The sequence below is a fragment of the Lupinus angustifolius genome, chromosome LG14, assembly GCF_001865875.1.
Source record: "Lupinus angustifolius cultivar Tanjil chromosome LG14, LupAngTanjil_v1.0, whole genome shotgun sequence".
Classification (NCBI taxonomy): domain Eukaryota; kingdom Viridiplantae; phylum Streptophyta; class Magnoliopsida; order Fabales; family Fabaceae; genus Lupinus; species Lupinus angustifolius.
The window spans coordinates 853,796-868,088 of NC_032022.1; the positions used below are offsets into that span (position 1 = coordinate 853,796).

At 30.4% G+C, this 14,293-nt stretch overlaps 1 protein-coding gene across 1 annotated transcript; it reads left to right on the forward strand.

The window, feature by feature from the left end:
- On the forward strand, positions 6,466–13,844 carry LOC109327020 (probable inositol transporter 2). The gene is made up of 7 exons (XM_019559987.1): positions 6,466–6,497; positions 6,562–6,698; positions 8,076–8,146; positions 10,718–11,053; positions 11,774–11,881; positions 11,997–12,593; positions 13,189–13,844. The coding sequence occupies exons 2-7, from the start codon at positions 6,566–6,568 to the stop codon at positions 13,660–13,662; spliced, it is 1,719 nt and encodes a 572-aa protein (XP_019415532.1). The 5' UTR covers positions 6,466–6,497; positions 6,562–6,565; the 3' UTR covers positions 13,663–13,844.

Sequence of the window (14,293 nt, forward strand, 5' to 3'; positions counted from 1 at the left end):
AATACAACTAAGTAACTTATAAGTTAGTTTAACAAACTTATTTGATCCAAAATAAGTTACATGCTAATATTTATAAAATGAGGTTTATTTCACTAAACTAAAACCTTATAAAGTCATATTTGGTAGATTACCTAAGGCGACTTAAGATTTATAAACTTTTTTTTTTTTGATAAACAAAGTGTATTATAAAATCAGCACAAAGGGTGCTAACCCAATATAAAGAAAGATCAAACATTGATCTTTTTAGTAGCTAAAATAATACAAGCTTTAAGATCATTACACTAATTAACAAAAACTAAAGATGGTGGAGCTATCTTAGTCAAAAACCAAGTCCTTCTAGCTTGGATCAAATCCAGAATATGCACTTAACTAATTGCCTTTGCTGAGAAGATTAAATCATTCATCATTATCCAAATAGACCACACAACAGCAAACCAAAACATTTTCCACACAACTGGGAACCTTTTGCATTAGTAAACATTAACTCGTGCAAATTCTAATAATCTAATAATGAGCTTGGTATGGATGAGGAAACCTGAAGCCAAGAGTAGAATCATTTCCAAACAGAAGCAGCAAATCACAAGACAAAAAAAAGATATTCAATAGATTCATCATGATACAAGCAAATGGCATACTTCACATCTTCGACCCTATGAATAATTTGTCTTTTAAATATTCTACCTTTGAGGGGAGTCTACATCTAATGAATTTTCAAACAAAGTAAGAGATTTTAGAAGGACCATTATCCACTTGGATGAGATAAGCTGGTTTGACAACAAATGCCCAGATGCAATCTAGGCTCCATTTCCACCTATCCATAACGTCCTTCTGACAAGAGTGTGGATGAATCAAATCATACAAGTTCTTAACCATTATTTCTTTTTTTTCAAACAAACTACGTCTCCATTTAACCTCCCACGACCATACATCTTTATTCCAAACACCAAACTCATCCAAAGTTGCCCTTTCATTCAAAGCTAAAGAGAAAAGTCTAGGAAAGACATCTTTTAAACTCTGATTCCCCACCCAAATATCCAACCAGAAAAGAGTTTGAGTATCGTCTCCTAAGACCCTCCAAACATTCTCATCAAACCAACCCCTATGATCCCCATGAACGGAACCAATTTTACAAAAATCTTTCCACCACCTGGAGTCTGTATTAGAGGCTGCAGGAACAACCTCACCTCCATATTTAGATTCAATCACCTTGACCCAAAAAACATCTTTCTCATGAAGTCTACGCCATCTCCACTTTCCTAACAAAGAATCATTGAAAGTAGATAAGTCTCTAACTCCCAATCCACCAAGGGATTTAGGCTTGCAAACCTCCAACCAAGAAACCCACACAATACCTTTGCCACCTCTCTTGTTCCCCCAAAGAAATTTCCTTTGCAAACTAGCAAGCTTAGTCAAAACATTTTTTGGGGCTTTGTAGAGAGATAATAAATATGTAGGAATGTTGGAAAGAACAAAATTTAGAAGAACCAATCAACCTCCAAAAGATATGTGTTTACACTTCTAAGATGCAAGTCTTCTTGAAACCATGTCAATTATGCTTTGCCAAGTTGTTATCCTCCTTGGATTTGCCCCAACCGGAATCCCAAGGCAAAGAAAAGGAATAGTCCCAATTTTGCAAGCTAGGAAATTTGCTATTGCTCAAGTAAAGGAATTAGGCACTGCAATAACAAACAATGAGCTTTTCTGTGCATTTATCTTCAACCCCGAATCTAATTCAAAACATCTCAGAATAATCTTTACACACCACAAGTTTTGGATCGTAGGCTTGCATACTAGAATTGTATCATCCGCAAATTGAAGATCACATACTTCCACCCCAATCTATCAATTTTATAACCCTTAAATAACCCCACAGCCCTAGCTTGTCGAACTAGACCTCCAAAACCTTCTATAACCATAAGATTTATAAACTAGCAATCGACTTATGTCATTTTATATATAAAAGATAACTTATTAATTAGTTTTATCAAACAATTCTAATTCATATAATATAGTACTTTGTCAAAATTTTAGTGTGTGATTTATTTATGATCTAAGTGATCCATGATAAAAATTCAATTCATATGCTAGAAGAGAAAGATACATAAATTAAAGGAGCACGTACACCTATTGTCAATCAATATATAAAGAACGGGCTCAAACCTAACCTTCATCAACGTTAAGAAATTGATAAAAAGAAAACACTGAAGAATTTATATAATAACATTTTTTATAAGCCAAAACAATTTTATTCATTGAGGTGTGAGTTTAATGTCCTAAAAAATATGTCAATCTATATATTATTTCTTATGATTGATTAAAAAAAATATATTTAAATTAAAATTTTAATATTCAATAATATATAGAATGATATATTTTGTGTGATAGAAAATATGCTGGTAAATATAATGCTAACAAAAAACTAATCACTTCTTTTAAGTATTGGTAAGAAAAGTTGAATTTAAACTCATCAATGACATCAGCTTAACTAGAAAATTGTTTTTCAAAGTAGACTATAGGATTTAAAAATTTCACTCTGACAAACAAAAGGGCTAAGATCGAACACTTGTCATCTCATACGCTATATTTTATATATCATTTTACTTTAATTTATGCCTAATCATTGTACCAAACATTTGCAGTTGAATTTTATGGATGAATATTATTCAACGCCAGAGTGACTAATAGAACTTAGTTATTTGTTAATAATAAGTAAGAGTGAGATAATGTGTGTAGAAAGGATTATATAATTGAGTGAACTTGTGAATTTAATATAATAAAGTTTTAAATTAAGATATGATATTTGATTTGCTTATTGTGATTCTACTTTTACTTATTAGATAAAGATCACTCCAATTATTTATAACCTCGTGATTAAAAAATTAGTATCATACTCAATTAGAAAAAGTATCACATCAAGGAGAAATAAGTAAAGTGAATTATATAAGTGAAAGAATTCATTAACCTAATCCCTTAAAGTTTTATGTTAAGATGTAATTTCTAATGGTAAATTCACGAACCTAATGTCTTAAAGTTTTATGATATTTATTGTGGCGTGATATTCACTTATTGTGGTTGTCCTTTTACTCATTGATTACAAATATCCCTGATTATTGGACTCCTAGATATAAGAAGTGGTGTTACTTTGGAGATATTGAACATGGACAATTAAAGTACAAAGAAGAGCATTAATGGTTTGTTTCTAGGTAGACTAAGAATAGCACTATGGGCAAGTAGCTAGGTGAGTTCGATTGCCCTGGACTTCAGGTGAAGAGAGACAATGACTAGTAGCTAAGTTGAGTTGGGTTAGCTCTTGATAGCATCTCTAGATACTCGAAAAAGGATTCCGCTTAAGGGGAATAAACTCTTATTTTGATGGCTCGGGGTGTTAGATATAAGTGTGAGTGAGATAAAGTCTTACGTCCGAATGTATGGGTTAAATAAGAGAATGAAGATCTTTTGTCTCCATCTGTAATTCGGATCAATCAAAATATGTCATTTAATTGGAAAAAATTATAAAAACATAAACAATTTTTTTATATTACTTTGTGTAATTCTATTAGATAGAGACAAAGGCAACAAATTTGAGTGATGATCCATATGATGAATCAAAATAAATATTATTAATCCAACTATCTATTAGAAATCAAAGAGCAAAAAAAGAATGAGAATTTCATTCATTGAATGAGTATAATTGAATGAGTTACAAAGAAATTAGTTCAAGCTTTTATTATAAAATATAAGAAATTTAACTCTAAATAACTCCTAACTAACTAATATATTTTACACATGTTTTAATCATGGAAATTATGCAAAAGGTAAATGAGTTTAAACTAATTACTAGCCCAAGTTGGAGAGAGTAGATATTTACAAGTCTTAGCTTGGACAAAAGATAATTGAATGAAGAAGGCTACAAAGTCTTTGACCGAAAGTCTGCATGTCTTTGTATTTGTCTCTTTGTCTAGTTTGCATATGCAGCAAGAAGGTCTTTGTTCACTAATTGAAATCAATGCTCTTGCAACTTAAGGATTGCAAAGAATGATAGCCAAAGAAGACTATTGAATAAGAAAAATATTAAAGAGGTGGAAGAATTCTTCAAAATATAGGGCATAAAAGTAGCAAGGTTGTGCTAAGAGAATTAATAGAAGAATAAAAGAATTCTTAGAAGGAAATGAATTGAAATTAAAAAGTAATAGTGTTGTTCATCAAGAACCAACACAATAAAAAGAAGATTAAACGAGATCAATTGATATTATTGCTTAATAATATCATCTTGGTTTCTTGGACAAAGAATGAGAGAAATTTAAAAAAATGATGAAATATGAATAGTACTTGTTCAAGAATAACAATGCTCAAAAGTATCATCTTGGTTTTTTAGCCAAAGAATGAGATAAATATATAATATAATGAAATATGAACAATATTTATTGAAGAATAACAATGTTAAAGAATATTATATTAGTTTCTTGGTCAAAGAATATAATGAAATATAAGCAATTTTTGCTCAAGAATAACAAGAGAAAATATGATGAAATATGAGCAATATGTGTCCCAAGAATATGAAGAAGAATCGAGAGAAAATATAGGATAAAAAGATTATAAAGGAGAGCGATCAAGACATTTTGTGTCTAATTTTGATTGTGATTCAGTATGGACAGAAGAACAGCCATCAACAATTCCATCACATAGTAAACTCTTAAATAATGCATACCAATTCAGCCATGATATACTTCTCAAGGTATGCACACTAAATCTTTATAACATTACTCTTTTGAAGATGGTTGCAAAGGAGGGATATAAGTATAAGCAGGAGCTATGAAATGTATAATTATTATTTTTGATAACATATTATAAATTAAAGAGCAAGAAAATAATGAGAATTTTGAGTTATAAAAGGTATAATGAGAATTTTGATAATATATAATAATTTTTTTGAGTTATAAAAGGTATCATGAATACATACAATATTTGGAAGCCCTTTCGACCGCCCAACATTTAGAATCGGGTAAGGACAAATTTTAACTCGACCCATGCTCACCCCTACTTTTGACTATCATGTGTTCAAGATGATTGAGTACATTGAAAACTTTAAAGGCTAAATTTTCCACTAGATCAAGAGTTGGCCACTATCTTAGTTCTACATTAGTTGTCAAATAGCTATAGTCAATTCTATTTTCATGAATCAAACTCTACCAAGAAGCTTCCACATATCTTTATTAGCATGCATGAACTATTAGAGGCTTCAAAAGGCTCCAACACTCAAGGACCTTGTTGATTCCCTTCTAATTAGAGACTTGTGGAATGTAAAGTGTTATACAAGGTCAAGGATCACATTGATGGTTCTATATAGAGCACATATGGTTGCCACTTATCTAGGGTTGTACTAAGAAACATAGTATTAATTAGGAGGAATCTTATGTTCTAGTAGCTAGCATCACTTTAGTGCACACTTTTCATGCTATTGTAGCTACACAAATAATATACTCTTAATATAATGGATATAAAAAATGCATTCCTCAAATGGTGATTTGAAATAAGAAGTCTACATAATCTCACTTCCTAGTTACACTATTACACCAAATAAACTTTGTTATATATGCAAGATGTTATATGGTCCCAAACCAAAAACCATGTGCTTGGTTTGCCAAAATTCACATAACTATCAATCACTATTAGAAATTATTACTAACGACCAAAAGGTTGTGACTTGTGAGTTATAAAGAAGTTACCAATAGTTAGGCATTGATCCTAAAATTTTGGGCATTTCCCATTTTGTGTTTTTAGGCCAATTTAGTATCTAGTGTGTGAAAAAAGATTCTCCTAGCCACATGTATCTTTTTTTAACACAATTATGCTGTGGGGTTAGCTTTCTCCTAGCTTTTTTTTACCATACCTAAGATTCAAACCTTGATCTTTACTTAAAGAGGAAGCACCATGTACCACCTCAACCATCTCATATTTATAGAACAAGGATTCTCTCCGTTACAGGAGAGACGGGTGTATATTTCTTTCTTTGTTTTTAATGATAAAAATGTAGTTTCATTGTGTAATTAAAAGGATAAATATGTCATTGAAAGTTATATTTTCATTTGTTTTTTGAAACATTTGTCTCTCCATTAATGAAAATGATTCTAACTTTTATTGATAGTGTGTAGCAAATTGGTTATATGTTATCTTTTATATTATGGTAAGGTTGTTGGTTAGTAATCATGAAGTCACAAGTTCAGATTTTAGAAACATTCTCTCCACTTGTGAGAGTAAGATTGCATGCATCTATCATCCTTAAACTCACTAAGTTGAACTCTCGTGCATTCCATTGGATCCCTCTTTAAAAAAAAGTAAAGAATGAATAAATAAAATGGAAGTCCATTATTAGTTTCAAAAGTTGACATACCATGTTTTGCTCCAATTATAAATACACTACACATGTTGTGCCTCTTTTGTGCCTAACTCAACACACTTTTTTGCTATAGCAACAACAAACAACGTTTAAAACCTTATAGTTTTAATTTTCACTATACCCTTTTCTCTCCTTGTGTCTGTTCTTCATCAAGAGAAGAACACAACCATGGAAGGAGGTGTACCAGAAGCTGATATGTCTGCTTTCAGAGAATGTTTGTCTCTGTCATGGAAGAATCCTTATGTTCTTCGCCTTGCTTTCTCTGCTGGAATTGGTGGCCTTCTCTTTGGTTATGACACCGGTAAGTACGTAACGAAACGTCTATGCAGTGTTTTAAATTGCAGTTACAGTCGCGGTTAAGTTGGTCTTTTCTCGAAACTGTAATATTAAGGCCACAATTGTAATTTCCCAGTGTTTTCTTTGAGCTTCTTCTTTTTCCTCTTCTTTTCTAACTTCTAAACCTGAAATGGAAAAATATGCTTTTTCTAAACTTTATTTTTCTATATTTCTGTTTTTTGATGAACCATTCTAAACTCTATTGTACTTCTGTATCATATGTTAACTTTGCTTCTTTCTTTTTTTTGGCTCTGATCATATGTTAATTTTTAATTGGATTTTCAGAGGAACTAGCAAAGAAAAATAATAATAATAACAAATATCAAATAAATATAACATGAAGTGTAATTTATAAAAAACTTAAAACGATTGTATTTTTCCTTTTTAATGTTTTTTAGTTTAAATATATTATATGTTATATTTATAATTGTTGGTTTAAAATTAAATTAGTTTATTCAAGTGAACAGTGAATATGTGATTGAAATTATTGGTTTGTGTACTTTGCCAAAAATTCTTATAACTATTTATAAAGTGTGATTTTCTCTTATCTATTTTGCCTTTCTAATTAACTAAAATTACAATATTTTCTCACATAATAAAAAAATATTAATGGAAGTTACATACACCATAAATATCAAACCACCAATAAAATTTTTAATAATATCATAATTCATTTTCATATTTTTTATCACGAAAATTATAATATCATGTAAACTCAATTGCAAAATTATGTGATATAATTCTAAAAAGAAATATGTAAAAATTAAATATTTCATTTAGAAATAAGAGCGTGGGTAAGCAGACACGTAATGTCTGTCAACACGCTAATGCTATATATAAAAACAAAACATGATGTAACTATTATCATAATGTAATTTCTACTTTCCTATTTTGCTCTTAAGATATTTTAATTTCTACAAAAAAAATCATATGGTCATAGTTAAGCACCACCAAATCATTAATTGCAAGTTTAAACTACATCTCTCATCTTAAATTGGATATAAGGATAAAAAATAAATTTATAACTTAAAGTATATCCAATAAAAAATTATAATATTAAATACATCAAATACAAAAAATATATTCTAATTATACAAAATAAAATATATAAACATTGAACATTTAATTGCATAAAATAAAAATTTGGCCGACTCTGGACATACTAGTATTTTAATTTTTAATAGTATCTTCAGAAGAAAATGAAGTATTATATTGATGTTTTTTTTGTTGTTGTTGATGGTAATGCTATTAGAAAAATATTTGATGAACATTCATTTTGTTTAGAAACTTTGATTTTGATAATATTATAAGTACATATTATAAGTGTTGATTATAAATGCAGGAGTTATATCTGGTGCTCTTCTTTATATAAGAGATGACTTCAAAGCAGTAGATAACAAAACTTGGCTTCAGGTAATAATAATGCAACTCTCTCTATCTTACTTATATATGTTGAAGAATCAAACAAATACATGCTTTTTTATGTTCATTTTTCTTTCACAAATAACACCACTCCAATATACTGCAATTGAACAACACAAGACTTGCATTAAGTTTAGTGTAATAATTTAAATTATATATGTAGATTTACAATTTCATAATATTCAGTACATTTATGTCTCATGATTCAACTTTTTTTATTAAAAAAATGGTTTCACCAATTTTCAAATAAACATAATATCTAAGTATAAAAATTTAAACACAATAAATACATTATTCACTATTTATTTTCAAAAGTCAATAATAATTAAATATAAATAATAAATAATATATAAAACTTATGCATCATGATCGGTGCATATATTCTTTGGTTTCAAATAACACATATCACATGATATGTTTTCACGGAATGAGATCCATATAATATTGTTGGATAATCTTACATTTTACTATTTTTAATTTTCAATACATATATATGGTCATATTCCCAACACGTTTTTTTCTTTGTTTGGTATAAAAGATATCCTCACACAAGTGTCCCAATCATGTCATGCCTACACAACCGTCAGCTTCATATTTAGTGGTACTTCTTCCAAATCGACATAACGATGAAACAAGAAAATGATATATTCTCCTATAAAATTATTTTACTAATCCTCGTACTCATAAAAAGTGATATATGTTATGAGGTGATATATTATTTATTAATGATTGATTTACATATTACATGTGTTATTCTTTCGTAAGTAAGTAGAAGAATTATTAGGTGAATTTAGTATGAGAATATAGCATTACTCATAACATAAATAAATGTTTAATGAATCCAATTTAAATTTATTTTTGAATAATTTTTTTATCAAATCTCTTGTTTCCCTAAAATTTCAGTACTAACTATAATCGAGATCACATTTTCTATCTTACAAAATATGATACTTCATATGTTATGTAATGTAATTGGTCAGAAAAATACTAAATTATCGAAGTTAAACAATAATACATGAAGTAACATACTTTGTGGGACAATATATCGGGTCCCATACCGATCACCATAGTTGATTTGAACTCACATTCGAATTGGTGTGGTATCCACAAAACAAGATTGAACATCGACAAGTGTAACTAGCCACAAACATATCAATCATAAAAAGCAATTCACTTTCTTCTTTTTTTGAGGTGAGTAAATAATGGAAGGAATTATAATATCAACACTAAACTCTTTTTCATACACGTTACTTTAAGGACTAAACCTTTATTGACATGCTTCAAAAACTCCATTTTTTTAAACTACGAATAACACTTTTTTTTTTATAACATGAGACATTACAATTGTTACTTGAGACCACAAATTATAACTAGTTAAATAAGTCATTTTAACCTTACAATTTTACTGATTTTTTAAAAAGGTTTCTATAGTTTAATTTTTTTAATTAATTAAGTCCTATATTTCAGAATTTTTTTTAATAGATCTTTGTTAGCAACTATGGTAAAAACTAAAAACACGACTATTATTTTTCATAACATGAGACACTTCATTTCTGACATGATTCCATAATTTAATAATTATAAATTAGTCTTTTGAACTTTATAGTTTTACTTAATTTTTAAAAGGGTTTCTATAGTTTAATATTTTTTAATTAATTAAGTCCTATATTTCAGAAAAGGTTATAAATGGATCCTTGTTAGCAAGACTTAATTACAATATTTAAAAAAATGTATCGGAGCCTATTTAAACATTTTTAAAACCTTAAGGATTTAATTACAAACATTAATTGAATGGACCTACTCAAAAATCAAAAGAAAATATAAGAGCTAAAAGAATAATAATTTATATGGTATCAAAATTTGGTACCAAAAGTCATTTTTTTTCTTATTCCCCATCTGGTTATTCAATGTCAATTTCATGTATGAGATATGTTCATGATATCAAGTTTATTATGCAATACTGTGTTAATCAATTGAAGTTAAGTAAAATATATATAAACTAGATGAACATGAGGTAGAAAGCAAACTATAGGATATAATTATAATCCCTCATTGGATGAGAATTAAAACTAGTGAAAAATTATTTTGATTCCTCAAAAAAATTGCTTACAATTTTGTCCATAGAGAATTAAAAAATCCAAAATGGTCCCGAAAAATATCAAATGTAAACCAAATTATTGATTTTTATGACCCCTAATAGGAACTATTTTGACTCACATTTGCCATATTTGAATACCGATCTAGACTTTTATTTTTTCATGGATCAAATTTATATTCACAGAAATTATAAGGGTCAAATTGGGTATTCAGATTTAAAAATGAGAAAACGACGCATACACGGACTGTTTAAAGTTTTTTACATTATCAATGTATCATCCACTATTCATTTTTAATCATCATTGTACTCTTCAAAAGAAGTATTCCAAATGGATGATAAATGATGAATGATGCACTGACTATGTATAAATCTCTACATTGTCAGTATATAGATATCCTGTAACAAAATCATGCTGATCTAAGTTTAATGTACATATTGTGAACCATGTTAAACAAAAATCTCAGGAAGCCATAGTGAGTGTGGCACTTGCTGGAGCAATCATAGGAGCTGGGGTTGGTGGATGGATTAATGACAGATTTGGAAGAAAAGTAGCAATTATTATTGCAGATACCCTCTTTTTAATAGGGTCTGTTATTATGGCTGCTGCTAAAAATCCACCTATTCTTCTTGTTGGTAGAGTTTTTGTTGGCCTTGGTGTTGGAATGGCTTCAATGGCATCACCATTGTACATTTCAGAAACTTCCCCAACTAGAGTGAGAGGAGCCCTTGTGAGTCTCAACAGTTTTCTTATAACTGGGGGACAGTTCCTTTCTTACCTCATCAACTTGGCTTTCACTAAGGTCAGAATTTGTTTCTCATTTTTTCTATATTTGTTTCCAAGTCTACTTACAAAAATTTAGATACTTAAATGGTAGTTTAGTCTTCTTTTTTTTATTAATTTGGTTGTATGATAATATGAGCCTATGAGGACATTGTGATTTTTCTAGTAGAGTAGTGTAGTACTTTTTAGCCTATAAAAAACTTCTTTAGGTGTAAGTGGAAAGTTTTACTGCTAGACTAAAAGATATGCAATGTTATATAGGAGTTAATATTGGGCGATAAAATACCAACAAGAGAGTATACTATAATGTAAGAGTTTTTTATATCACAAACACATTATTTATCATTCATGTGTTAATCATGAATGATAGATGATGTACAGACCATATAAAAATCTTTACATTTACATAGCATACTATTGAACTCATATATGTATAACCAACAAGGCACGGGTCAATTGGGAGAGGGCCCATTAGATCACTGGATAGACCAAAAGGTTAAGAGTTCGATTCCTGGGAGCAATACGTATTGAGAGGGATAGCCATACATCCCAAAGTGGATTAATTCATTACCCATATGGTGAGCAGATACCCTTTGTTATACCAAAAAACTCATGTATACAGAAGTTTCATTTAAAATGAGACAGATTTTGAACTTTTTCTACTGTTATTTTGTTCTGATGAATTCTACACCTTGTTTGGTAATGTGCTAAAGTAATTTGTGGTTAATTGTTCATTCAGGTACCAGGAACATGGAGGTGGATGTTAGGAGTAGCAGCAGCACCAGCTCTGATACAAATTGTACTAATGTTGTCACTCCCAGAATCACCTCGTTGGCTATACCGAAAGGTTAGTTCATCAATCATTATCATTAGTAAACATTCTTAACAACATTTTCATGTTTTAAAAGTACTAAATATTCATTATTTTACTTGTTCCCTTTTTATTTTCCATAATATAACAGGGCAAGGAGGAAGAAGGAAAAGCAATTCTAAAGAAGATTTACTCACCTGAGGATGTTGATGGTGAAATCCAAGCTTTAAAAGAATCAGTTGATATTGAAGTTAAGGACTCAGAATCATCAGAGAAGATCAGCATCATCAAACTTCTGAAAACAACATCTGTAAGAAGAGGTTTATATGCAGGTGTAGGCCTCCAAATCTTCCAACAATTTGTAGGCATCAACACTGTCATGTATTACAGTCCCAGCATTGTTCAGTTAGCTGGTTTTGCATCTAATAGGACAGCACTGCTTCTTTCACTCATCACATCAGGGCTCAATGCATTTGGTTCAATTTTGAGCATATACTTCATTGACAAGACTGGTAGGAAAAAACTTGCTCTGATCAGTTTGGTTGGTGTTGTGGTTTCCCTTGCTGTCCTAACCGTTGCTTTTCACGAGAGCGAAACTCATTCTCCTGTGGTTAGTTCCATCGAAACCTTACATTTCAATAACACATGCCCTGAGTTCAAAGCAGCTGTGAACCCTGGTGGATGGGATTGTATGAAATGCCTGAAGTCTTCATCATCTTGTGGTTTTTGTGCTGCTGCTAGTGATAAGGTATAAAACAATTCTTTCATTTTCCATTTTAACAACCTCATATTTCATATTCCTTATGGTAACTCTACATATACCATGATATTACCATCTCCCTTATTAGAAATGTAACAAAATCATTCATGTATCATCACCTCAAAGTTTAAGCTTTTGGATGAGACTATTTGTGAATCTTGACATTATATGAGAGCATTTATGACCAAGTTCATTGGTTTGATCATTTCTACCTTGATTCTTCTAAATAAAAGTTGGACTAGAAACAGGCATGTGCATTGTCCAAGCTTGAAATCAAAAGGGTCATTCTAGAAGTTTTATAAAAATTATTTGTGTGTCTTCAACTACCAAAAAGGCATTGGTCTGGCAGTGTAAGGCCCCACTACATCCTCAGATAGACCAAAAGGTTAAAGGTTCGATTCCTAATAGTGACACTTGTTAGGAGGGGCAGCCACACACTCTGAAAGGGATTAGTTCCTTACCCTATACCCTTAGTTATACCAAAAAATACAAATGACTTAAGCTTTTAGGAAAGATGGTTCCCGAGACATCTGATGTTATAGTTTACTCTGGTATGTTGCTGACACTGAATTAAAATTTGCAGCTCTTACCTGGGGCATGTTTGATCTCAGATGATACTACAAAGGACATGTGTGGCAATGATCACAGGTCATGGTACACAAGAGGATGTCCTAGCAAATATGGTTGGGCTGCCCTAATTGGCCTTTCTCTCTACATCATTTTCTTCTCACCAGGGATGGGAACTGTTCCATGGGTTATCAACTCAGAAATCTATCCCTTGAGGTATAGAGGAGTTTGTGGAGGAATAGCATCAACAGCTGTATGGGTATCCAATCTCATTGTTTCCCAATCCTTCTTATCATTGACAGAAGCTATTGGGACAGCATGGACGTTCATGATGTTTGGAATAGTTGCTGTTGTAGCCATTTTCTTTGTCATTATTTTTGTACCAGAGACCAAGGGTGTGCCAATGGAAGAAGTAGAGAAGATGTTGGAACAAAGATCTGTGCAGTTTAAGTTCTGGAAGAAGAGAAATTCTGGCTCAGAGAAATACTGATAGAGAAAAAACTCAATTTTAGTTTTATGTTAGTTTTGAAGATTTATATAGTAAACTATGTGTATTGAATTATGGGTACTAGAAAATGGTTTTCATTGGATAAGATTTTAGGATAGCTAGCATTTTAGTTCCAATGTGTAGTTGATGAAGATGGATTGCTAGAATCCTTATGAAATCAGAAAAAGGATTGAATTGATAATACAATATTTACTTATGAAATAATAATAAGTATTTAAATGATCACCAATGGCTATATATTTTTTATCAGTATGTTTCTCTTTGTTGTGAAACTGCAACATCAAGATTTTCATCTCAAACAAAACCACTTTCAATTGGGTCACTTTTCCCCTTATACTGATATATGTAATGTAATGTAAAGCAAAACTTCTCTGTCCTCTGCATTTTTACTTCTAACAAACAATTTATAGTACGTAGTCACTTCAAATTCATTTTGGGTAGAGAATCACTTCAATTTTTACAATGCTCTATGTGCATCAAGACCTTGTTTAGGATCCAATGTTATAAAATTCATATCGAACGTGTTAAGTTTAAGAAAACTAGAACAATGCATACAAATAAAGAAATAATTTGTCCTATAATAATTAGATTTGACCTTCCTAGACCCAACACA

Coding starts and splice junctions, on each gene's coding strand:
- LOC109327020 (XM_019559987.1), top strand. CDS start 6,566: ATGGAAGGAGGTGTACCAGAAGCTGATATGTCTGCTTTCAGAGAATGT. Junction 6,699..8,075: donor TCTCTTTGGTTATGACACCG/GTAAGTACGTAA, acceptor TTATAAATGCAG/GAGTTATATCTGGTGCTCTT. Junction 12,594..13,188: donor GTGCTGCTGCTAGTGATAAG/GTATAAAACAAT, acceptor TAAAATTTGCAG/CTCTTACCTGGGGCATGTTT.